The 27,069-nt window shown below is 42.7% G+C and overlaps 1 protein-coding gene across 1 annotated transcript; it reads right to left on the bottom strand.

The window, feature by feature from the left end:
• Nucleotides 1-27,069, bottom strand: LOC134349031 (protein shisa-2 homolog). The gene is made up of 2 exons (XM_063052877.1): nt 26,024-27,069; nt 1-2,617 (listed from the first exon to the last, which is right to left on the bottom strand). Exons 1-2 carry the CDS (start codon nt 26,343-26,345, stop codon nt 2,055-2,057), a joined length of 885 nt encoding a protein of 294 aa, XP_062908947.1. The 5' UTR covers nt 26,346-27,069; the 3' UTR covers nt 1-2,054.

Here is a 27,069-nt window from a genome sequence, read left to right as displayed (position 1 = left end):
AAAGAATTTTATTATACACCTTCATAAACAACAACAGTTGATCTCACAACCCTGAATTAATTTTATTAAAAAAAAACTTTTGATCGATGACATTAATATCTAAATGCAATCCTTCAAGGAACTAAAAGATGCCTAGTGTTGTATGGATTTCCAGATGTCCCAATGTCTTTCAAAACAATTAACTATTGAAAACCAATGAGCTAATGCTCATTTATGAAGCACTTAGATGGATAGATGGAGGTGCAGAACTCAGTGGGACATGGGCTGAAGGGAGGAAATTGGAACCACGGATTCATCGGGCTGAAAGGAGGAAATAGGAACCACGGATTCATCAGGATGAAGGAAGGACACTGGAACCACGCACTCATTGGGATGAAGGGCCTGTGTCTGTGCTCTGACTCTGACTTTGATGTATAGTCACCATTGTAACATTTGAAATTCAGCAGCCAATTTTCTCACAGCAAGTTCCTAAAATCAGCAAGATATTGATTGAGGAATAGATATTGAACAAGTCACTGGAGATTACTACCCTGCACTTTAAAATAACGCCATATATACTTTCACTTCACCTCATCTAAAAGACAACATTTACAACAGCGTTGCCTCACTGGACTGTGACTGTGAAATATGCTCAAGTCTCTGGAGGAAGACTTGAGCTGACAATCTTTTAAATCACAGGAGAGAGTGCTATGAACTGAGCTACAGTCTACATTGGTTCAGCATTAAATAAATTTAAATAATATTTTGTTGCAAAATTTGGAAGAAATTGCAAATTTGAAGATATGCATGTGTTATCGTTTATTTATTTATTGAGGTACAGTGTGGAATGGTTCCTTCTGGCCCCGGGAACCGTGCTGCCCAGCAACCCTCCGATTTATATGGCACGGCAAAACAACAAACAAGATATTCCTTCACAGAGACTGTACATGTCCCTCAAACATCAAAGTGTATGCATGTTACGACCCTTATAGTGCAGTTCCAAATTCTTTCAAATTTGTGATGGTGATTTTAGAATTGTTTTAAATAATTTGATGAGAATTTTGGACTATATTTATGTAATGAAAAGTTGTGAACCCTCAAAAATTACGCTGCTTATTAGGTGAGGACTTTGATGAAAGATAATGGGAATTTCCACTGTCACTAGACAGATAGCATTTATCAAAATTTGCCCGATAACTACTGTGATTTTCCTTTGTTGTAACGAAGACCCCATTTTATAAATTATGAGACCAACTTTTGACAAACTACCCAGTAAAAATTGTGGCATCTCACAATTCATTGAATTTTGCCGCAGTTTTTTTGGAATTAATCATGCTTCTGTTCAACAAATGTAGTGAACCCTGGCTGTATTTTTATTCTTATTAGGAATAGTTTTTTCTTCATTTTTGAGTAGAACACAGTTGTAACCAGATTGTGTAGGAGATCCTAAATGAGAAGTGCATAATTTTATGATACAGACTTGTTTTCATTTAGTGGGCACTTATCATAGCACTTGCCTAACGTAATGACCATCAGAATAATATCTTACAGACCAAACACAATCCAAACTCTACCTAGTGATCAACAAAGCAGTAACACTAGCTGCCACATATCCTCGCAGCAGAAATCAATGGAACAGGATTGACTACATAAACTTATGTAACTATCAAGGAGACAGTATTGACCATGTACATCTACAATTTCCAGTGGGATAGAAGTTATCAGTGGGCAATATGTCTGTATTCACAACATGTGGCGCATTCTATAGTCCTGGTCATCCACTACTTCCAACAATGACATTTGAGCAACAGAAACCATCCAGAGCTTAAAGGATCATTGCCTGTCGCAGCTCTAACAACCAGGTAATGTGAGAAGTATCAAATTAGCTGCCTTAAGCACCCAGGAGAATCAAGAGGAATCGACAACACCTTTATCACACACACTTCTTAAGAATTTTTTTAAGGTCTCAACTGAGAGAATTAAACAAATTGCTTACAAAAGTCTCAACCCGTGTTCTATTTCAAATAGATAACATCCACATTGCAGGTATATATAAAAAATACATTAGTATCTTTCTATACAGTTACTGTTGTATACACCATCTGTTCCGTATTAGTGCTGCCATGAGGGAAGGGCGTCTGCATTTGACGGTAACTGTTCTGCAGCCCATCCATGAAAGGAGGCGTGGGGGTCATTGCTAAAGAGTCGTGTTGAACTGCAAAGCCCAGGTACTGAGGGTGTAAAAACTGAGCTTGGTGTGGCAACATCTGTGGAGCCTGCTGGCAACTTATCACTGAGAAATTGGGTGGCATGTTCAAGTATACGTTATTCATTGCCCCTTCTGCTGGTGGACAGCAGTTTGTCTGCGTTCTTGGAGGGGGACCGCGGGCCCCAGAGTTGGCACTGGAGCTGGAGCTGGCAGCAGTGCTGGATTGCCGGGATGAGGAGCCTCTGGGATTGCCAGAGCTTGAGATCATTGGGATAGATTCCATCAGGCGGCTTCCTGCCGGGGCTCGGCTCTGCTGTGGCTCCTGTTTGGGTTTCAGGCACTTGCAGCAGCAGGCTGCCACGAACGAGCCTATGATGATAAAGGCCACAAACACAGAGCCAACAATGAGGAAAGGCACGTAGATCGGCACTGGAGAGAGAGGAAAAGAAACACACCAGGTTATTAATGAGAAAGGTAAAAAACAACTTGCATTTTAAATTGTGCCTTCAACACAATGGCTAACGCACCCTAGTTCAAGGGAATCATAAAAAGAAATGTCAGGGCAAATGTCCAAAATCTTGGTCAATGGCAAATTATAGAAGGTAGAGAAGCCGCTGAACTGTAGGACCCTGGAGCTGAGAGCACAGACAAAAACATAACGGCCATTAAAATCAAGGACGAGAACTAGAATAATGTGAGACTAAGATCCGAGGGCACGAACAACGGAGGAAGGGGCATGACCATAGAGGGACTGCTAATTCCGAATTTGTACATCAGGCAGCAGAGCTTCGGATGCACAAGAGATTCTGCAACTGCTGGAGATCTTCAGCAACACATGCAGAATGCTGGAGGAACTCAGCAAGTCAGGCAGCATCTACAGAAGGAATGAAGCAGTCAACTTCTCAGGCCAAGGCCTTTATCAAGACTGGAAAGAAAGGAGACAGAAGCCAGAATAAGAGGATGGGGGCAAGGGAGGCAGTACAAGTATACAGGCGAGAGGTGAGACCAGGCGAGGAGGTAGTGGGTGGATCAATGGATAGAGTTCAGGAGGCAGGGCAGGTATGCGTTGGAATAGTTGAGGCCAGAGAGTGCAAAGATAAAGAAGGGAGGCTTGGGCGCAGGGGAAATGAGTCAGGCAATGTTGCAGAGGTGGAAGGAGTCTAGAAAATTATGCTTGGTCGAAACTCACCTTAGGGCAAGTATCACACTAAGGTGGCAATGAGTGCGGTTCAGCTCCTGAGAGCGAGTGAGGACATTGGGCAGAATAGAGCTGGTAACATAGCCAACACAGAGGCAAATCAACAGAAACTTTCACTGGCACATATTTAAATGCTCATCAACAAAAAGAACTTGTGAAAGAACTAGCAATATGGATACAGATGTTTAAAAACATTGTAAACTATTACAGTGGAGTAGTGGAAAGTCAAAACACTACAATGATCTCTGCAGCAACTATGAAAATAACATTGGATCCACCAAGACCAGCACAGGGATAGAAGAGAGGTCTCAAAATTCAGCATGCAGTGGCCTGCTGACACCCACTGGAACAGGAGTGTTCTCAGGGAGAGAGACATCTCCCAGAACAGTGTGGTTTTACACCATGACATTCTGTTGACAGACCACACAATACAGGCAGCAAACAACACAAAAAGAGCCCGGCAAATCTATACTGATGGTGCTCCAAACATTCCCCCTACTCTCATTGTCTACCCAATCCTATGATTCTCATGCTGAGTTGTTTGTCTGGAATCCTCCATCGACATCTATGTTGTTTATCATAGCTTTCCTTATAGTGTCAGATTCGGCATCTCTCGAGTTCCTGAAAAGAGTACTGGCTACCATAGTTCTGGTGATGGAAGGGAAATGGGAGATTCATCCAGATGTTGGTTAACTAAATATCCTGTATATATCTAAAATCTGAAACATGCAATAACATAAAAGGCTTATTGATGATGTGATATTTCTTGTCATTTTATGCCTGGTTTGTTAACATAGAAATGAAAATGATTTTACAAAAAGAATCATTTCAAAATTATACAGTGTTATTATTCAAATGCCCAAACTGAAGAAAAACTGGATGTACAGCTCTGTGGTGAAAAGTTTGATGAGAAGTTTTTTAAAAGGTCTGCACATTGCATTACTACACTGCCGATAATTCACTGCACTGGTTCCATTGCATCATTGTACTGCGGGGAACGCATTACATTAATTCATTGAATCATTATGCTGCAAGGGATGTATTAACTGGCTCTATCATATCAGTGCACTGCAAGTAACGCGTACACTGGTCCCACTTCAGCACTGCACTGTAGAGGATGCATTTCACTGGTTACATTTGAATTCTTTGATCTGATGATTATATTAAATTCACTCTGATGTCTGTAACTTTGAGCTCATTTCTGTGCTGATTGCAGATGCTGCTTTAGAGTGCAACCATTATTTTGACCTTTTTTTCTCTCCACTGCTTTCCGTACTCTCTTGGCCTTGCCACCTTTTCTCCGCTGTCACGCCCCCCTCCACCCCATCCCTTCTCTACCTCGTGATACCGTGTACTCCCTCCACGTTTGATGCAAATACTCACCATTTAACAGCCTTCTGTCAACCCACAAATGGAATTCCTCCATGACACCAAACAAGCCAAAGGTCTCTTTGACATGAGGCTAAAGGGACCATAGAGGTTACGAATAAGCTGCAACCACAAGCTGTTGCATTCTCCTTCATTGCTGCTCTTCTCACTTCAGCATCACCATGGCCACAGTTGAACCAATCCATTATGTGGTCTTCTTCACCCAGTGGATCTTGCCTTCACTGTAAATGATCACCTTACCTATATAGGCATCCATTAGTCTTGTGAGACCATGGATTTGCACCTTGGAAGGTTTCCAGGGCACAGGCCTGGGCAAGGTTGTACGGAAGACCAGCAGTTGCCCATGCTGCAAATCTCCCCTCTCCACGCCACCGCTGTTGTGCACGGGAAGGGCACTAGGACCCATACAGCTTGGCACCGGTGTTGTTGCAGAGCAATGGGTGGTTAAGTGCCTTGCTCAAGGACACACACGCCAAGGCTTGAACTAGCGACCTTCAAATCACTAGACGAACGCCTTAACCACTTGGCCACGTGCCAACACAATGATCTAACATGCTAACTTTAAATGAAATTTGGCATATACACTGTGACAGTCTAAGCCCGACTGAAGGTTTCTTATTTCGATATTTTCACCATAGTCCTAAAAAATGATTAGTGGTAAGTCTACTCCTCAGACACACACGCTTCCTTCCATCACCTTTTTCTCCTCAAAAAATTTTATTTCTTACTCCTCAATTTTCATTTTCCACAATGCCCTGAGCCCATTCCAGTGATTCTTTCCTCCTGAAGCTGTACAAGGGGTGATTGATAAGTTCGTGGCCTAAGGTAGAAGGAGTCAATTTGAGAAAACCTAGCACATTTATTTTTCCTACATTTACACATTTAGTCCAGCAGTCGTGGAGCATACGGATCCCTTCTTTGTAGAAGTTGGTGTCTTGGACCTCCAGAAAGTGGTCCACAGCAGGGGTGATTGATAAGTTCATGGCCTAAGGTAGAAGGAGATGAGTTGTTAACTTCAAACTTTCTGCATAATCACTCAAAGAGTTGAACTGCACATGCATGTAACAAGAGCTGTATAACTCATCTCCTTCTACCTTGGGCCACGAACTTATCAATCACCCCTCGTATTTCTGAATGGCTCTGTGTCCTAAATAGCTTCAATCTCTAGCGCAGCTCCTTAATTACTCCATCCTCAAAGAGCTTAAGGCCTTTATCCCTCCGACCACCTTAGTAAGCCTCTATCTTTAAGCCATAGACTTGTGCGGCAGCCACAGCAATGACACAAATCTGATTCTGTTTTGGGAGGAGACTATGCTGCTGAGGAAGAAATATTTTTGGTAAAGGAAGTTCATGCCATGGACACCTCATCAGTCTTATGTCAGAATATTACTGAGACAAACTTACAGCCCTGAGGACCATCCCATCGTGAGCTATCTGAACTCATCGCCTTTTATGCATGCTTTGAAAAGGAGAATAAAACTACACCTGTGCAAATCCCTGCAGTATCTGGTAACCCTGTGACCTCTGTCTCAGAGACCAATGTCAGAACATTTTTTGAGAGGTTAAACTTCATAAGGCGTCAGGCCCTGATGCTGTACCTGGCAGAGCTCTGAGAACCCATGCCAACCAACCAGCGAGCTGTTCACAGACATCTTCAATCTTTCACTGCTGCAGCTGAAGGTTCCCGACTGCTTTAAAAGGGTGACAATCATACCAGTACCCAAGAAGAGCAGGGTGAGCTGTTTCAATAACTATCGTCCAGCTGCATTCACATCTACTCTGATGAAGTGCACTGAAAGGTTGGTCATGGCTAGACTCAACTCCTGCCTAAGCAAGTTTCTGAATTCACTGCAATTTACTATCGTCAAAATAGGTTTACCCACGGATGCAATCCCATTGGCTCTCTGCTCAGCCCTGTATCACCTGGACAATAGTAATACCTAAGTCAGGCTGCTGTTTATTGACTACAGTTCAGCATACAACACAATCATACCCTCAGTTTCAATCAACAAGCTCCAAAACCTGGGCCTCTGTACCTCCCTCTGCAACTGGATCCTTGACTTTGTCACCAGGAGACCACAGTCTGTGTGGATTGGAAGTAACATCTCCTCCTCACTGACAATCATCACTAGCACACCTCAAGGATGCGCACTAACCCACTGTTCTCTCTCTACATCCATGATTGTGTGGATCGGTGCAGCTCAATGACACAACCATTGCAGGCAGAATTTCAGATGGTGATGAGGAGACATACAGGAACCAGATAGATCAGTTGGGTGAGTGGTGTCGTAGCAACAACCCGGCACTCAACATCAGTAAGACCAAGGAAGTCATTGTGGACTTCAGGAAGGGGAAGCCAAGGGAACACACACCAATCCTAATCAAGGGATCAGAAGTGGAAAGGGTGAGCAGTTTCGAGTTCCTGGGAGTCAACATCTCTGAGGATCTACCCTGGGCCCAACATATTGATGCAGTTACAAAGAAGGCACAATAGCAGCAATATTTCATTAGGAGTTTGAGGAGAATTGGTATGTCACCAAAGACACTCACAAATTTCTAGTGGTTCTAACTAGTTGCATCACTGCTTGGTATGAGGGGGCCACTGCACAAGATTGGAAAAAACTGTAGAAAACTGTAAACTCAGCCCCCTATGTCATGGGCACTAGCCTCCCCAACATCCAGCACACCTTTAAAAGGTGACACCTCAAAAATGTGGCATTCATCATTAAGACACCCATCACCCAGGACATGTTCTCTTCTCATTGAGGAGGTACAGGAGCCTGAAGAACCACACTCAACACTTTAGGAACAACTTCTTCCACTCCACCATCAGATTTATGAATGAACCATGAGCCCAGGAACACTACCTCAGTCCTTCTTCTCTCTTTCTGCACAACTTAAATAATTTAAATATATATAACTCTACTTACTGTAATTTATAGTTTTTGTTATGTATTGCAATGTACTGCTGCCACAAAACAACAAATTTCATGACATATGCCCGTGATATTAAACCTGATTTTGACAGGTGGAAATGAAGATATTTGGGACCTCTGACAGCTTTTAGTTAAATACTTTTAGATACATTACAAATCTCAGATACATACTCCAGTAAATTAGGGAAAAATGATTGAAATTATCGAAGGATGGAGCCAACAACAATTTGAAGAGGTTAAGGAAACACGTGCTCAATGCATACGGCATAGAATTAGGGCTGTGCAAAGACAATAAAGAATGAAGCAAAGTATGGGAGATATGTATAAAAATTTGCTTTATGAGATGATCAGGAGCTGTGACTCTAGAATCCAACCACTAACGAAGACAACTCAGATTCAGAGAAGAACTCTCTAAGATCAAACCCCGGCCAAGTTCATCAATAACAGGTAACATCTGAATACAAGTAGTGGATTTTGTAAGTGTTAGAATTAACTAATTGCAAGTAACTAAAGTAGTTAAAGGGTAAAGTGATTGTTTGAAACTACGTGCTGAATCTTTCAGTTGTTTGAATCAGTTGTGATTAATAAAAGAAGTACTGTTTTTAGGCGAAGTCATTATCAATACATTACACAAGTATGTGTTGTGTACTGTATTGAATTGGTAATACAGTACTAGCAAAATAGAAATCAGCTGAAATTCTGGAATTAGCCCTAGAATAAAAGTTAGTGATTGTCAGAGGTCAATCATCATAGCCCAAATCAAGAGTACTAAGTTCAACCACTTTCAGTTGCCTTGGCAATAATTCCCTCATTGTAAGATCAGAAGTGGAAATGCTCACAGAAAATATCTGTGTTAATCTCCTTATATAACGCCCTGGTTAGGATTTCTACTGCTATGCTGCAGGGTAGTTTATATTAGCAGTTTTCTGTAAAAAGGAGTGTGCCATGCTGGAAAGTGTGTTTTGGCTTCAGCCTTGAAAAAGAGCCATGTTGTCCAACTTAGAAATGTGTGTCAGCCAATCAGGATTGCAGGATGTGAGAGAAGGTTCTGGAGAGCTGGGCGGAAGAGTTTTCTGAAGGAAGTAGTCTACTTTGGGGTCTTTTTAGCGGGAACTGTGGAGCAGAGGACAAGGGAAGATGCCGCAGAATGCTGTTGGAAGAACAGTCCCCATTGCAAGAAGTGCTTTGTGCAGACGAATGGCTCCAAGGAGGAAGGGCCAATACTCCTGGGAGAGAAAGAGACTGTTCATTTGAGATGGTCTTCGAGGGGGGTTCAGAAAGTGGTGGGTGCTTTCACACAGACTGCAGGTCCAGCGTGTGAGTGAAGAGATACACCTCAGACTACTCCAGTATGAACTCCAACATTTTGTGCACATTGGACTGGTTTAACTGTACTGGGCCCTTTTCTTCTTTTCTGTAACTGTTTGTTAAAGTTGAAAATTTGGTAAATACACTTCCTTTATAACCTTCTGCTGGTGTGCGATCTTTCATTTCAGGGCTACCGATAACTGTGTGTGGGTAGTACTTACACAGTATTTTTTTTCAAATCAAGGTTCCTTTAATCAGAATGTCACAGCGTTCCTGTTCGGTTGAACTCCAAATCACACAGACCCGCTGTATATTGTTTATGAAAGGTGGTCTTTTCACCGCTGAGTCATGTGGCTGTTAGCAGTTAGATAACAGATCAAGTCTGTTTACGAGCCCCAGTGAGAGGGTTACACTTAAATAATAAAGCAGTTTGTACATGAATATATGGAACATAGAACATAGGAATCTACAGCACATTACAGGCCCTTCAGCCCACAATATTGTGCCAACCATGCATCCTACTCAAGAACTATCTAGAATTAGCCTACCACATTGCCCTCTATTTTTCTAAGCTCCATGTACCCACCTGAGAGTCTCTTGAAAAACCCGATTGTATCCGCCTCTACCACCTTTGCTGGCAGTGCATTCCATGCACCCACCACTCTCTGTGTGAAAAACTTACCCCTGACATCCCCTCTGTACCTACTTCCAAGCACCTTAAAACTATGCCCCCTTGCATTGGCCATTTCAGTCCTGGGAAAAAGCCTCCGGCTATTCACACAATCAATGCCTCTCATCATCTTGTACACCTCTATCAGGTCACCTCTCATCCTCCGTCGCTCCAAGGAGAAAAGGCCAAGTTCACTCAACCTATTCTCATAAGGCACTCTCTCCAATCTAGGCAACATCCTTAAAAATATCCTCTGCACTCTTTCCACAGTATCCACGTCCTTCCTGTAGTGAGGTGACCAGAACTGAACACAGTACTCCAAGTGGGGTCTGACCAAGGTCTTATATAGCTGTAACATTACCTCACTGCTCTTGAACTCAATCCCATGGTCGATGAATGCCAACTTGGTGAATACACCTTCTTAACAACCCCGTCAACCTGTGCAGTAGCTTTGAGTGTCCTATGGATATGGACCCCAAGATCTCTCTGATCCTCCATACTCCACATTACCATTAATACCATATTCTGTCTTCGAATTTGACCTACCAAAATGAACCACTTCACACGTATCTGTGGTGAACTCGATCTGCCAGTTCTCAGCCCAGTTCGGCATACTATTGATGTTCCACTGCAACCTCTGGCAACCCTCCAGATATTCCACAACACCCCCAACCTTTGCGTCATCAGCAAACTTACTAGCCCACCTTTCTACTTCTCCAGCCAGGTCATTTATAAAAATCACAAAGAGGTGGAGTCCCAGATCCCTGCAGAACACCACTGGTCACCGACCTCCTTGCAGAATACAAACAATCTACAACCACCCTTTGCCTTCTGTGGGCAAGCCAATTCTGCATCCACAAAGCAAGGTCTCCTTGGATCCCATGCCTCCTTACTTTCTGAATGAGCTTTGCATGGGGAACCTTATCAAATGCCTTACTGAAATCCATATACACTATATCTACTGCTCTACCTTCATCGATGTGTTTGATGAATTTTATTGAATAAATTTAATTTAATATATATGTTGTGCACAGACACAACAGTACCCACATTTACCAATACTAGACAATACTCAATGCTGACTGATCAGGGGCAAGTCATGGTTTCATAAGACAGTAACCAGACCTAAAGAACATAAATAGCAAAACCCATTGTGTCCTTCACCATCAGCATTTTGGTATTCAGCAATGACCTGAAACTCATCAGGTTAGATTACTTTTCAGCCCTTTGAATCCCTCCATAAGAATACTTTGGAGATTGAGTATGTTCCACAAGCCATTCATCTCTTTACTGCCCAAATCTTTCCGCTATCTATGAAGCACGATTCAGGAATGTAATGCAGTACTCTCCTTGCTGGAATGAAGCAGCTTCAATAACTGTCCAGAAATTCAAACATCCAGGTCAAATCAACTTCTGTTGAGCACTTTAAATACTCACTTCCACAATCAGAATTATACCATGGATACCATGCTGCATCACAGCAACTTCCAACTCTTTCACAGAACCTCTCAAAAGCATAAACTCCACAGTTTAGAACAAGGTCTTGGCCAGAAAGAACTGCAATCTATGAATCAGTGAACAGGATGGAGACAGCCATTTTGTAAGGCTGTCCTGGTAGCTGCCTTTTTGTGAACTGTTTGGTGAACTGGCTCTTGCTCAGGGATAACTTAATCAGGGCAGTTGAACATTGACAGAAGGAGTTTGTGCTAATGATCTGATAAATCTGAGACCATTCTGAGTTGGACAGAACAAAATAAATCACCTAAGGCACAATACTGAAGTGACAGCCATAAAGCAATACTGCTTGTAGCCCTGGGCTACATCCAACCTGACACTGACACAAATCAGTCAGATTACCAATGAAATTAAAACATGAGAGATTGAGCTGATAAGGGAAGGAATAAGGATGAAGGATTTTAGGACCACAAACAGCAATATCTGTCCGGAGACCAACCATTGTGTAAGTGGGTGACCCCACGTCAGACACATGGAGGTCACATGGGCTCTTTTTCCCCTTTTACATTTTCTCTTCTTTGACTGTTCATGAAGGATCAGGGAGAACGAGTGGATGTGCACACAGGTATTCAGTTGTGTAAATTCACATGCTCGTGAACTGGGTCAATAAAGGTACTTGCCAAAAAACAGATTCTCCGTGACTAATTGATCATTATTATTAATGCGTAATCTTTGTAACTCAGGCCAGTGGGTACAGGGAGACATCTCTGTTCCACTTCAAATCACATCAATCCCATCAATCTACCTTTGTCACTGGATACAAGTGTTGAACATTCTACCTAAAAACAAGATGACATCTCACCACCAGACTAAGAGTAATTGCAGATGCATAATAAGTAATGGACTTGCCTATGACACACACATCCCACAAATAAATTAGAATAATTTTAATGTGGAACATAAAACATTTCACCTAGAATGTAACAATGACTTGTACAGATTTAGCATTACTTATATGGCCCTGTCAACTCTTAGTTCTTTGGTATGAAAACACTCATCCTCTGTCAATGAGTATTCCAGGCTACCATTTAACGTTAACAAAGTAACCACCACTTCCTATAATCCATTAATATTTAAGCTCAAGGTGTTCAATATTTCCAAGCCACATGCAATCCTAGAATTTAATAAACTAATTAACATCATAATTACATTTACTCATACGGATAATGTACTTACTCATATGGTTTAATGTTGGAGGCACTGTCTATTTAAGGAAAATAAAATTGTAAATTTTAGACTCAGGCCTGGTTCCCTGCAGTTGGACACGTTGTTTGGGGGTACCTCCAGTGGACAGACGATGTGCTCTCCTTGCAGTGGGATAAATCACAGAAACCCTCAGGCTACATTAGACAGTGGTGTAGAAACAGACTATTATAAATCATGCACTAAGCTGTTGCACATAATGACCTCCTGGCATAGCTAATTGAAGGTTTTAATTTTTAACACGACAAAATAGCTTAGAGACAAAACTTGTGATTGATTGTAATTACAAAGTCTGGAAGAACTCCCCCTAGCAACATGGAATGATAGTTTAGAAAGAGGTATGGCCCAGCCAGCCATATAAGATAAACTTTGTCAAATGCGATCAAATGAACTGGTCTTTTTGGAACCAGTAAATTGATCATCAGTTTGACATTACAGCACAAACTCTATTGTAAAGAATCAGCCATATGGAATTTCCACCAGGCGACAAAAGGAACAGGTGATGTACATACAGATCAGCCAAGGTATGGTTGAGCCTATCTGACAGGTTCGTGAAAACCTACTCCTCTGGCAGGGTCCAGTCCATTACAGAAACAAAGACAAAATGGGAAAATGCTTGGTACTCCTTCTATCTCTTCGTGTGGTTCAAAGTGCAAAGTAAATTTATAATCAAAGTACATATACGTCTCCATATACAACCCTGAGATTAATTTTCTTGCGAGTTTACTCAATAAATCCAATAATCATGATGAATCAATGAAGACTGCACCAACAGGATGGACAACCAGTATGCAAAAGACAAGAAACTGTGCAAATACAAAAAGAGAGAAAATTAATAATAATAATAAATAAGCAATAAATGTTAAGAACATGAGATGAAGAGTCCTTGAAAGTGAGTCCTCAAGTTGTGGGAACAGTTCAGTGATGGGGTGAGTGAAGTGACCACCGCTGGTTTGAGAGCCTGTTGGTTGAGGAGTAATAACTGTTCCTGAACCTATTGATGAGAGTCCTGAGGCTCCTGTACCACTTCCTGATGGCAGCAGCAGGAGAACATGAGCTGGGTGGTGGGGTCCCTGATGATGTGTGCTGCTTTTCTGCGACACCGCTCTGTGAAGGTGGGCTCAGTGATGGGGAGGGCTTTACCCATTTACGTACTGGGCCGCATTCACTACTTTTTGCAGGACTTTTTGATCCTATTCTGGCTAGCTGCTGGTTACCAGTGGAGTTCCACAGGGGTCGGTGTTGGGACCGCTGCTTTTTATGATGTATGTCACTGATTTGGACTATGGTATTAATGGATTTGTGGCTAAATTTGCTGATGATACAGAGATAGGTGGAGGGACCGGTAGTGTTGAGGAAACAGAGAGCCTGCAGAGAGACTTAGATAGTTTAGGGGAGTGGGCAAAGAAGTGGCAAATGAAATACAATGTTGGAAAGTGTATGGTCATGCAATTTGGTGGAAGAAATAAACGGGCAGACTATTATTTAGATGGGGAGAGAATTCAAAATGCAGAAATGCAAAGGGATTTGGGAGTTCTTTTGCAAGATACCCTAAAGGTTAACCTCCAGGTTGAGTCCATTGTGAAGAAGGCAAATGCAATGTTGGCATTCATTTCTAGAGATATAGAATATAAGAGCAGGGATGTGATGTTGAGGCTCTATAAGGCACTCGTGAGACAACACTTGGAGTATTGTATGCAGTTATGGGTTCCTTATGTTAGAAGGGTTAAACTGACATTGGAGAGGGTTCAGAGAGGATTCATGAGAATGATTCCAGGAATGAAAGGGTTATCGTATGAGGAACGTCTGGCAGCGCTTAGGCTGTATTCCCTGGAGTTCAGGAGAATAAGGAGAATCTCATTGAAACATTCCAAATGTTAAAAGGCCTGAACAGATTAGATATGGCAAAGTTATTTCCCATGGTAGGGGATTCTAGGACAAGAAGGCATGACTTCAGGATTGAAGGACATCCTTTTAGAACTGAGATGCGGAGAAATTACTTTAGTCAGGGGGTGGTAAATCTGTGGAATTTGTTGCCATGAGTGGCTGTGGAGGCCACGTCATTGGGTGTATTTAAGGCAGAGATAGATAGGTTCTTGATTAGCCAGGGCACCAAAGGGTATGGAGTGAAGGCAGGGAAGTGGGGAATACTGGAAGAATTGGATCACCCCTTGATTGAATGGCGGAGCAGACTTGATGGGCCGAATGGCCTACTTCTGCTCCTATATCTTAAGATTTTCTGTTTAAGGGCACTGGTGTTTCCATACCAGACTGTGATGCAGCCAGCCAATATACTCTCCGCCACACATCTATAGCAGTTTATCAAAGTTATAGATGTCATGATGAATCTTTGCAAACTCTCTTCATAATTGTAATTACGTGTTTGGCCCTGGAAAAAATCCTCTGATGTGATAACACCAAGGAATTTAAAGTTGCTGACCTTCTTCAGTTCTGATCCCCTGATGAGGACTGGCTCAGGGACCTCTGGTTTCCACCTCCTCTCGTCAATAATCAGTTTGTTGGTCTTGCTGATGTTGAGTAAGAGGCTGTTGTTCCACCACTCAGCCAGATTTTCAATCTCCCACTTATATGCTAACTCACACCAACTTTGATTTGGCCTACGACAGTGGTGTCTTCAGCAAACTTGAATATGATATTGGAGCTGTGCTTAACCTCATAGTCCTAAGTGTAAAGTGAGTAGAGCAGGGGCTAAGCACACAGCCTTGTGGTGCACCTCTGCTGATGGACATTGTGGAGGAGATGTTGTTGCCAATCAGAACTCACTGGGGTATGCAAGTGAGGAAATCTGTTACCTAAGTTTCTGTTGCTGTGCAACAAAATGTCATTTGTTATTTGCCTGCTTAGAAAAGTCACAGCCAGCAAGTTTTCAGATAGATAATTTTAAAATGCAATTCTTCACTCTGGGCCCACATCTCCCTGATAGAGTACAATGATGGATCTTGGAAAACGTTCTTAATTGCCAAATGTTTGTAAATAAAGAAGAGCATCTTATTACTGCTGTAGATTATGGCATGTTTGAGTGAGAAAGGTCTATGAAATACCTAGGGCTTTCACACAAATGAAGAGAAGAGCTTCCTCTCACTTAGATAATATACTTATTTATTATACTGAGTGATGCCCTAATCTCTCTAACATAAAGTTAATTCCAGGAGTTATGGAGCAATGAACTTCAATCCTTGAAGTTAGTTCACATCAAACTGTAAAAACTAGATTTAACATTTTATAATCCAGATATTCATGCTCCATTAGTAAAGCGGTTCTAGGTTGGTAGTGAAGTTCATGCAAGTTCTCATGCATCCATCAGAATTCCTCGTAAACAATGGAATGGAAATGTCCTCAAAGTCCAGTCTTCAAAATGCATTGCAAGTAATTCTTTATCTTACATTTACTCAGTATCTTATGACATTGACATATCTGGCACTGCACACATAATAAAATGTATGTCTAGGGACTGTTGATACTACGGTCCACAAACAGATGAGACAATCTGTTCATCTAACAATAAGCTTGCCACAATTCGATAAGAGAAGCAACCAAAATTGGATAAATTTGCAGATTCTTTTCCATGCAAAATTCACACAGAAAAGCTATTTTGGCCAGGTTAGCACACAAGCAACTATTTGCTGGTGAAATCTTGCCAATTAGTAAGTTGATTTAAGTTGCTCCCTCCATGACTAACCAGGATAGCGTAGAGCTTTCCCCTTACTTCTCCTCACAATGTTGCAGGTTGCACAGCACCAATTTCCTCTTTTGCCCACATAAATTGGATTTTTCTGTTGGACCTACAACACTCAAATATAAACTAGGTACACATCACAGGGGTTTGCAAAACTTTAATCAAAGGGTCTTTCTGCCGTTAATACCTTGTATGCAGCATCCAGCAGCCTCAGAGTCATACAGCAATATAGCACATATACAAGCCCTTTGGCCCAACAAGTCCATGTTGACCAAGGTGCCCAAACAGCTAGTCCAAATTTCCTGTGTTCAGCCCATATCCCTCTAAGCCTTGCCCCTCATATGTCATGCTTCAGATTACAGAAGCATAGTCAAGATGGCTGTGGTGAGGTGAGTTCTTAAGTTAAAATTTTATTTACATAAATGCATTGATTTTTCTTGATTCAATTTAGGAATAGCATCTAGACTGATCAATTCATGAACTAATGTGATCACTTTTAAAGAAGGCAAAGGGAAAACATCTGGGAATTACAGATCAGTGAGTCTAACGTTGATAAGAGAGAAGCGATTGGGGAAAAATGTTCTGGTGCAGAACTAACAGAATTAACTTGGAAAGGCAGGAACCAATCAGGAAAGGCCAACATGTCTTTGTCAGGAGCAGCTCTTGTCTGATCAATATAACTGAACTTTATGAGGAGGTAACAATGTGTATCATTGGAGGCAATGCAGTAGATGCAGTTTACATGGACTTCATTAATGCCTTCAAAAATCCTTGCAATCCTGGGGTCCAGGACTACTTGATAAATTGGATCTACAATTGGCTTGGTGTTAAGAAGCAAAGGGTGACAGAGCAGGTAGAAGGCATTTTTTAAAATTTGATATACCTGTAACTAGAGATTAGTGCTGCAACCCTTTCTGTAATATACGTGAATGATTTGGATAAGCATGCCGGAAGCATTATCAGTAAGTTTAAAGATGACACTAAGGTTGGCAGAGTTGTTGACATTATGGAGGGCAGTCAAGGTACAGGGCGATACAGATGTGTTGGTGAAATGGGCTAAGCAATGACACATGGAGTTTGATACTGATAAATGTGAGGTGATACATCTTGGGAGTACTAATGGGGTTAGGACATATACCATAAATGCTAGGGTCCGAGGAGCACTGACCATCAGAGGAACTTTGTTATGGAAGGTCAAAGATCCTTTAAGGTGGATAACATGATTAAGAAGGCATGTACGATACTGGATTTCAATAATCACAGCACTGAGTACAAGAGCAGGGTAGTTATATTCCAACTTTATAAACTTTTGTTTATACCTCAGCAAGAGCACTGCATCCTGTTCTGGTCACCACATTACAGGATAGAAGTGCTGGAGAGTAATTCACCAGGATGTTGCCTGGGATGGAGTGCTTCTCTTATGAGAAGAGACTAGATTTGTTTTCTCTGAAGCAGAGGAGGTTGATCGGAAATGACAGCGTTAGCAACCCAGGTTCAATTCTGCCGCTGTCTGCAAGGAGTTTGTACATTCTCCACATGACTGCATAGGTTTCCTCTGGGTCCTTGTTTCTTCTCACATTCCAAAGGAGTACAGGGTTAATTGCTCACATGGGTGTAATTGGGCAGTATGGGCTCACTGGGCCAGAAATGCTTTTTACTGTGCTATTTCTCTAAATAAATAAAATACAGGTATTGCATCAAACTAAACCTGCAATCCTCCACTTGAAGCATGACCAATCTCCCCAGTTTGTCCCACTAGTTTCCCAGCAATACAAACCACACTCCAGGGATCAGAGCATTTTGCTGAACTCTAATGTGTCATCAATCAGTTACAACAGGCAGTATTAAGCACAAGTTTTACCCAATAATCAAAAAAATTTCAGATTGTAAGGATTAAAGCACATATAAAATTAAGAAAGAAATTGAAATGTCCTAAATCTTAAAAACAAAAATGTAATTAGGGGGTATTATTTTTTTTAAATAGTTTCCTAGGGAATCACTAAAACCCTACACCTCAGGAAACAAAGCAGAAAGGCGACGGAGCAGTCAGTGCACAAAGGTGGTGTGCAGTCTAACAGTGGGTCATTGTCTTAGTGGCTTTTGCTGTGATCGCAAGCCCCTGTTGGACATTGTTGATATGGAATGCTGCAAGTCTGATGTATTGATTTATTGGAGGATGGCGGAGGAGCTGTGTGGCCCCGGGCTGCGGTGTCGCCTGATTGCAGCCGCCCAGGAGAAAGGCATTGGAGTCGGTGCGCTCCACCGGAGTGCCTGGGGCAGTGTGGTGTGGCGTCCAAGCTGGAGTAGCTGCTGCTCCCAAGTGTTCACTCAGCATAAGACAAGATGTATTGTGTTCATCTGCAGACTACTGCAACATGCATGCACTCGGTCTTGAATTATGTTTTCTGTGTGACTTTTAAGCACTTTCTATCTTATATATGCTATATGTGCCTTGTGCTGTGTATGACTGTTGGTATTCTGTTTTGCACCTTGTCCCGGAGTAACACTGTTTTGTTTGCCTGTATTCATGAGTATTTATATATGGTTGAATAACAATTAAACTTGACCTGAACTTAAAATACACAATATTTTTTAGGACCTGTTGTGAGGAGAATAGTTCATAATCTGTGACATCTTCATCACTGATTTCTGGTCATTATTCTATAGAAAGCTGCAAAGCAATGCACTCTGGAGGAGAAAGGAATCTCTGGCAGGAACGTCTTGATTTCAGTCAGATTGAAGGTATCTGAACATTGATAGTTTCAGTGGCATTACATCATTATAACTTTATAATTACAATCTACTGACTCTTCATGGTCAGAGCAGTCATGGAGTCAGCTGGTACTTTGGCCCACTCTGCCTATGCTGACCACCAAGCACTGTCTCTACAAATTCCAATCACTAGCACTTGGTCAGTAGACTATGCCTTAGACAAACTGGCTTATAATTACCTAACTTATTCCTGCTGCCCACCGAACACCTTACCTGTGACCACCAAAGATATAAATATCATTAAGGCCCAGCATTCCCCTCCCTTGCCTCCCATAGAGGTCTGGAATACACATCAGGCCCAGAGAATTTATTCTCCGTTATGATCACAATATGCTTTCTCCTTTTTCATCTTAACATACTTTAGAATCTCAAATGAAATTTCTAACTACAATGTCTTTCTTTATGATGAATACTGATGAAAAGTATTCATTGAAGACCACACCCATATATACTGACACCATGCATAGGTGACCCCTTTGACTCCTAATAGTTTACCCGGCTACTATCTTGCTCTTAGTAAACTTATAGAATGTCTTGGGGTTTTTCCTAAACCTGTTTGTGCCTCCTCTTTGCCCTCCTAATTTATTTTTAACTGTCCTTTATACCCTCTCTACTTCTGAAGAGCCTCCCCTGTTTTCAGTGTTCTACTCCAATCATATGCTCTTCATTTCTTACTCAACCCCCCTGTGTTCCTTGACATCCACAGTTCTGCAGACTTGCTGCCCTTACCCTTCACTCTACAAGGAACACATTGGCCCTCAATTCTCAGTATTTACAAGTAGCTGCTCCCATTCTGTTGTTTGTCAGGTCCTGTCTGAAATAGACCTCCCCCAATTCACATGCAAGTTCTATACTATGCCTACCCCTCTTCATAACTAATTTGGAACTTGCAAAGTCACGGTCATTATCCTCCAGGTGCTCACCCATTGATATTTCCTCATTTGCCCAGCCCCATTTCCTAGGCCTATGTCTAGAACTATCCCATTCCTGGCACACCCCTTTTCTCCCTCCACAAATGGTTCCTGGCATGCTGTGCATTTATATTTCAGCTACTACTCTCCACCTTCTGTTCCTTAACCAACTCTGTATCTATAAGGTCTTTCATCCCATGGGCATTAATTTCACTTTCACTTCTATTCATCTAAACACTCAATCACAATTCAAGCACAATTTGATCAATTTTGCCAATGAAGCTACATTGCTAGAAAGAAAAAAATGAGGAAGTACTCTGAACAACTACCTATAAAGAAGAATGGTGAATATTAAACTCCTCCTTTGGTCAATATAAGCTGGTTTGTGACAGGAATATACAAGCTACAAGATACTCCGGGTGATGCCGCTTTGTTGGAGATGCTTGTGCCTCTGCTCAACATTAACAGAACATCCATAAAGCTGAAGAACAGGTTTCTGTAACAAAGTTGGTTCGCCTATCATAACCAATAGAGAAATGAAAATGAAGAGCAGAAATGCAGTGACTGGAGTTTCTGGGAGCAATTGGGGAAGTGCAGAATTGATATATCCCAAAGAAGTATTCTAAAGGGAGGATGACGCAACTGTGGCTGACAAGGGAAGTCAAAGACAGCATAAAAGGAAAAGAGAGGACATATAGCAAAACTTAGAGGAACATAAGAGGATTGGGAAGCTTTTAAAAACCAACAGAAGCCAACTAAAAAGATGAAATATGAAGATAAGCTAGTCAATAATATCAAAGAGGATATCAAAGTTTTTTTTTTAGATACGCCTTGTATCTAAAGTGTAGGAGAGAAGTTAGTTTAGATATTGGACCACGCTCACTGGAAAAAGATGCTGGAGAGGTAGTAATGAGAGACAAAGAAATAGCAGATGAACTTAACTAATTACTTTGTGCCTGTCTTCACTGTGGAACACACTAGTAGAATGTCAGACATTCGACGGTGTCAGGGGGAAGAACTGAGTGTAACTGCTATTACTAAGAAGGTGCTTGGGAATCTGAAAGGTCTGAAGATAGAACCGTCACCTGGACCAGATGGACTGCACCCCAGGGCTCTGAAAGAGGTAGCTGAAGAGATAATGTGGAGGCATTTGTAATGTTCTTTCAAGAATCATTAGATTCTGGAATGGTTCAGGAGGACTGAAAAATTGCAAATGTCACTCCACTCTTTAAAAAGGGAGGAAGGCAAAAGAAAGGAAACTATAGACAAGTTAGCCTGACTTCAGTGGTTGGGAAGATGTTGGAGTCCATTACTAACTAAGTTCAAGTTCAAGTTTAATTGTCATTCAACCATACATGAATACCCATGAATGCAGCCAAACAAAACAGCTTTACTCTGGGACCAAGGTACAAAACACAGGACCAACAGTCATACACAGTACAAGTCAAACATATACAAGACAGCAATAAAATATAATCACACAAAAAATAATACAGTCCAAGTCCCTGAGTCCATGAATGTTGCAGGAGTCTGCAGTTGAACACAACACATCTTGTCTTCTGCCAAGCGAACACAGGAGGGCTGCAATGACTCCAGCATGGATGCTGTGCCACACCACCTCTGGCACTGACTCTGATGCCTCTCCTTTGGGCAGCTGCAAACAGGTGACACCCAGGCTTGAGGCCCAGTCCGCACTATGAACAAGGCAACACAGCTCCTCTGCCTTTCGCCAATGAATCAGACTTGCAGCATTCCACATTAACAACGTCCAACAGAGTCACAAGGAAAGTGACAGAGGCCATCACTCGCTGTTTGGCCGTACACCTCTTTCATGCACTGACCCCTCTGTCACAGGCAGCAGCATGATCTGCACCAAGTCCAGCTCTTTCAGTTTCTCCACCAACAAGCAACTTACTGACAGGGTAGACCTACAGTTCTTAATGTCAGACAATGTCTTGTAATCATAAAAAATATTTATAAAGAATACAGTAACACCTTTGGTTGACCCCGTAGAAGCTACTGTGTTCAAGCGCTCCACCATCTTAACAGAAGTAGATTCGGTATTAAGGATGTGGTTTTGGGATACTTGGAGGCACATGATAAAATAGGCCAAGGTCAGCATGGTTTTCTTAAGGGGAAATCTTGCCTGACAATCTGTTGGAATTCTTTGAGGAAATACCAGGCAAGATGGACAAGACCCCATGGTATTACAGGAAAACTACTAGCATGGATAGAAGACTGGGTAACTGGCAGGGGCAAAGAGTGGGAATATAGGGAGCCTTTTCTGGTTGGCTACCAGTAACTAGTGGTGTTCTACAAGGACTGGCGTTCGAGCCACTTTCCACATTATATGTCAATGATTTGCACAAAAGATTTGATGGTTTCATGGTCAAGTTTATCAGCAATATGATATTTTGGTGGTAGTGTTGAGGAAGCAGGGAGTCTACAAAAGGACTTAGAATGGGAGAATGGGAAATGAAATGGTAGATGTAGTATAGTGTAGGGAAGTGTTTCATTCATGGTAGAAGAAATAAAGACGTAGACTACTTTCTAAATGCGGAGAAATTTTAAAAAATCAGAGGTGCAAAGTGACTTGGGCGTCTTCGTGCAGAATTTCCTGAAGATTAACATGCATACTGGGAAGGAATGCAATGTTAGCGTTCATTTCAAGAGCATTCTAATATAAGAATGAGGATGTAACGCCTATGCTTTAGACAACACTTGGAGGATTGGGAGCAGTTTTGGGCCCTTTATCTAAGAAAAGATACAGTGGCATTGGAGATGGTCCAGAGGAGATTCACAAGAATGATTCCAGGAACGAAAGGAGTATTTGATAGTCCTGGGCCCGTACTTGCTGGTGTTTAGAAGAATGACGTGGGATTTTATTGAAAACCTATCAAATATTGAATGGTCTAGATAGAGTAGATGTGGACAGGATGTTTCCTGTAGTGTCAGAGTTTAGGACCAGAGGGCACAGCCTCAGAATAGAGCAACATCCACTTAGAACTGAGATGAGGATGATTTGCTTTAGCCACAGGGTAGTGAATCTGTGGAATTCATTGTCACAGATGGTTGTGAAGTCATTAGGTATACGTAAAGCGGAGGTTGATAGGTTCTTGATTAGCCAGGAAGTCAAAGGTTATGGGGAGAAGGCAGGTGAATGGGATTGACAGGGATAATAAATCAGTCCTAAGTTATTATCTGTGGAATTCTCTGCCCAATGAAGCAGTGGAGGCTACCTTGTCTGTATTTAAGACAAGGTTGGATACATTTTTGTATAGCAGGGAATTAAGGGTTTCGGGGGAAAGGCAGGTAGGTGGAGACAAGTCCATGGTCAGGTCAGCCATGATCTTATTCAATGGTGGAGCAAACTCGGCAGGTCAGATAGCCTACTCCTGCTCCTATTACTTATGTTCTTTTGATGGAATGCAAAGCAGACTCGATGGGCCGAATGGCCTGTCTCGTGAATTTAGTTTAGTTCAAATCATATTCGATTGGCAGATTTGTACTTCCCTCAGTGGTAAAGAAACTTTTCATAGTCTTCTTTTCAGTTGGTGGGTCTTTTTAAACAAGTCAACATGGGTAATTGGCATGATCTCAACCTAGCAAAGTGTGAGTGATGAAATGCCTTTTCATTCCACTTGTCGGTCTGGTCTTGGAACCAGTTCTCAACAAGTAAAAATATAAACATGATTCATCGTCCAATCCTTTTACTATTACCTTAATTAAATTATTCTTAATCTCTTTTAAAATTACTTAGAACTTAGTTTAAAAGAATTCAGTTAAAATTGTATCAACACATATAGAATGCAAGAGAAACTCAACAGGTCAGGCAGTGTCTTTGGACCCTTCATCAGTACTGGAAAGAAAGAGGGCAGAAACTAGAATAAAAGGCTGGAGGGAGGAGAAGGTGAATGAAATAACAGATGATCAGTAAATCCAGGTGAGAGGGAGAAGGTAAATAGCTGGGGCAGGGGGAAGTGGAGATGATGTGAGAAGCTGGAAGGGGATAGGTGAAAGAGGCAGAGGGCTGACAAGATGAAATTTGAAGAGAGGACAGTAGACTAAGGAATTGAGGAAAGGATTTTGAAAACTGGGGGAGGGGTGTTGGATGATGGGCAGGTAGTGGGGGGGGGGACAGAGGGCAGTGGTGACAGGAAGTTAGGGAAATCAACGTTGATGCTCACAACTTGGAGACTAGCAAAACAATACAAGGTGCTATTCCTCTAATCTGCTTTTAGCCCCAATTTGACAATTGAAGAGGCCGTGAACAGACATATCGGTATGGGATTGGGAAGTGGAATTAAAATGGCTGGAAAGCGGGAGATCCTGACTCTTGCAGCTGGTGAAGCGAAGGTGCTAGACGAAGTGATCCCAACTCAGCGATGTAGATGAGGCCACACCGGACCTTGGTAGTCTCCAAGCAGACAGCAAAGGTTTTGATGAGGATCATCCCACAGCTAATGGATCCCAGAAAGATAAAGGTATGTAATCATGTTATTCTTGCTAGTTGAATCCAGAATGAAATGTAATCCCTGTTATAATAATGTTTATTATTAAATTAGCGATTGGCTTCTCTTGCTTTTCTCGCGCCCACCATCCAGTAAAAGTGTCCCCAAAAGACTCCTCTTTTCAGACACCAGCAGGTGCTGGGTAAATATATACAGCAATGTTTAATGACTAAAATATAACAACGAAAGTCTCCTTCTTCGTATTAAATCAAGTGAAGTAGTGAGAGCTGTGCGAGGTAAGGTCTCTGGCGCCCTCGGCCATTGAAAACCAGGTGGATTACAGTGGGAAAATTAATGAAAGCACAGAACCCAAGCACCTAGTACATATATCAAAAGTAGGAACCTCATCTGGCTCTGCGGGGTTAATATAATGAATGAATATAATACTGGAACAAGCCCTCGGAATTAAATAGAAATCGGCGTCACTTGGGCGCATTCGTTCACTGTTTAAGGCGGAAGGAATGAGGACAACAGATCCCGAATGAGTTAAACTGATCCAACTGTTTCGCTCCACTGGGGCTGGAAGCACTGGGAAACTTATTTATTTTGTCTGTTTTATTTGTTGTATTTTCGTCTGGATGTTTTTGAGGGTCGGCTAGCTTTCAGTCACTTGTGTGGTCTTGAAGTTTATCGCAATGCACCATTAAATACTTCCAAAAACACGTAATTATATTTATAATTGCCACTTTTAGCATGGGTGAGCAACGCCTATTTTCCGATCATAAACGTTTGAAATTAGTTTCAAACCGAGAACGTGGCTTTTATCTGGGAAGGTTTAGAAAAACATGTGGATATCGTAACACCCTAAGATCACACACCGGAATCTGTCTCAAACACAAACACTGTCTCAAATACAAAAATTCTCATTAGTTGCCACAAAATTATATTGACAAATAGGAATTTGCTGACTAACTTGGCTAGGACTTAGCGACCGCGATACGGAGGTATGACTTGCATCAATTCTGATCCTACCCTTAGTCACCCTCTAGAGGGGTCAGGTGAATGCCGCACTCGATTCCCGAGCCTCCGCGCGGGCTGGCCCACCGCACCTTCCCGCATGCCGTTCAGATGATTGACAAACGGGATGATGCACCCGGGGACGCAACCGCATGTCACACGTGCTCGAGTTAAAATCTATGTGGGCAATTCGGAAGCTATTCCAGAGCCTGGGTCCGAACGAAAGACGAAAGGCTGCAAAGGCGCACTTTTCCGAGAGCGTCCATTCCTGATGTAACTGCAACGCCATGCTGCGGACAGGTCCCCGACCCGAAACGTTAACTGCTTTCTCTTTCCACAGACGCTGCTTGACTGGTCGAGTTCTTCCGGAGTTTCTGTAGAAGCAGCGCCCAGTCCCCGCTCATCGCGTGGTATAATTGTCCGACCCGTGCCGCATTTTCTGGGTAGCAGAACAGCTCTTGGGGGAAAGCTGAAAGCTGACCTGGTTCAGCTACAACCCTGGAGAACACGCGGAATTGGGAAACTCTGAGATCTGTCCCGCTATACTGATCTACCAAACGCTATATATACCACAGGGATTGCCATTTGGTCCAAATAAAACCCCACACTGCTTTTGACGCTCCCATTAAACCCTGCCAGTATTTCCTTCAAATCCCCTTTCCCTCGTGCATTTGCCCAATTGCTCTTAGACGCTTTAGCGACCTTCAGTCGGTGTCACTAGCGCTTTCCCCTGCGTGTGGTAATAGAGCCCACCCTTCAGCCCCTTACCTGCCGAGGAGTTGCTGCTGTCTCTGCCCTCACTGCCACTTTGGTCATCGCGGCCGCCCACCGGCTGGTCGTTGTCACAGTGGCCCTGGTCAAGCCTGGCTTCGGTGCTGGAGCAGCAGTAGCGCAGGGAACAAGAGCCGCAGCAGATGGTAGCCGAGCTGGAATCGAAGCGCTCCGGACACTGGAAGCCCCCGTGCCAGCTCCCCTGGGAGTCCAGCCATCCGTGGCAATACTCACCGCTGGCACTGGCGGGGGCTGGAGCCGACACGAAAGCGCCAAGGACCAGGAGGAGGCCGCTGCCGGATAGCCCACACCTCTCCATGTTTAGTCCCACGCTACCAGCTCAGCCCAAACAATGGACAGGGAAGCAAATGCAGGGAGACGGCAAACAAGCACAAAGCTCCAAACCACAGACTGGCGTCTTCCGAAATATTTTCATCAAAAGTTCTGAGATCCGTCGGGGATGAGCAGAGACAACCTGGTCAGAAACAAGACTTTAAAGACCGAGCCAAACAACAGGTAGACCAACTTCACTCCCCATCCTTATACACCGGGGATCGCATATTTCGCAAAGGAGTTCAATCGTTTCTTGTTTTCATAGAACGAGGTGAAATGTTTCCCCTTGAAAACATTTCCCTGGCTCTTATCAATCCAGTGCAGTAAGAAGCATCAAAGTGAGCAGCTTCATTTACTAACCGAGCTTCCAATCCACTTCTCCAAGCACGGGCGCCCGCCCGGTGGCTGCTTCTCTCTCCCTCTGGGGAGCTCCGTGCACTTTTGTCTTCAACTCTTCCCCTTCCCAATCCTCAAACTTGTAATCCTGACGACATTACCGGTGCACTTCTACACGGGGTCTCTGAAATACGCCGATGTTATTTTGCTCCACAAAAGGCTGTCCAGTACTCCGGAGTCTGGGAGGTTCTCGCGTCTCTTCGGCCCATGGGTTTGGCCAAGGCTGACTGGCGTAGCACAGCTGCCGCTGCGGGAGGAGTGTCAACTTCTCAGCTGTTGCAACCAAGTAATCCCGTTCCCTGTCCCTCCCTCGC

Source organism: Mobula hypostoma, chromosome 7 (assembly GCF_963921235.1).
Source record: "Mobula hypostoma chromosome 7, sMobHyp1.1, whole genome shotgun sequence".
Classification (NCBI taxonomy): Eukaryota; Metazoa; Chordata; class Chondrichthyes; order Myliobatiformes; family Myliobatidae; genus Mobula; species Mobula hypostoma.
The sequence above is the reverse complement of the archived record's forward strand: the minus strand, read 5'-3'. Positions and strand labels throughout refer to the sequence as shown.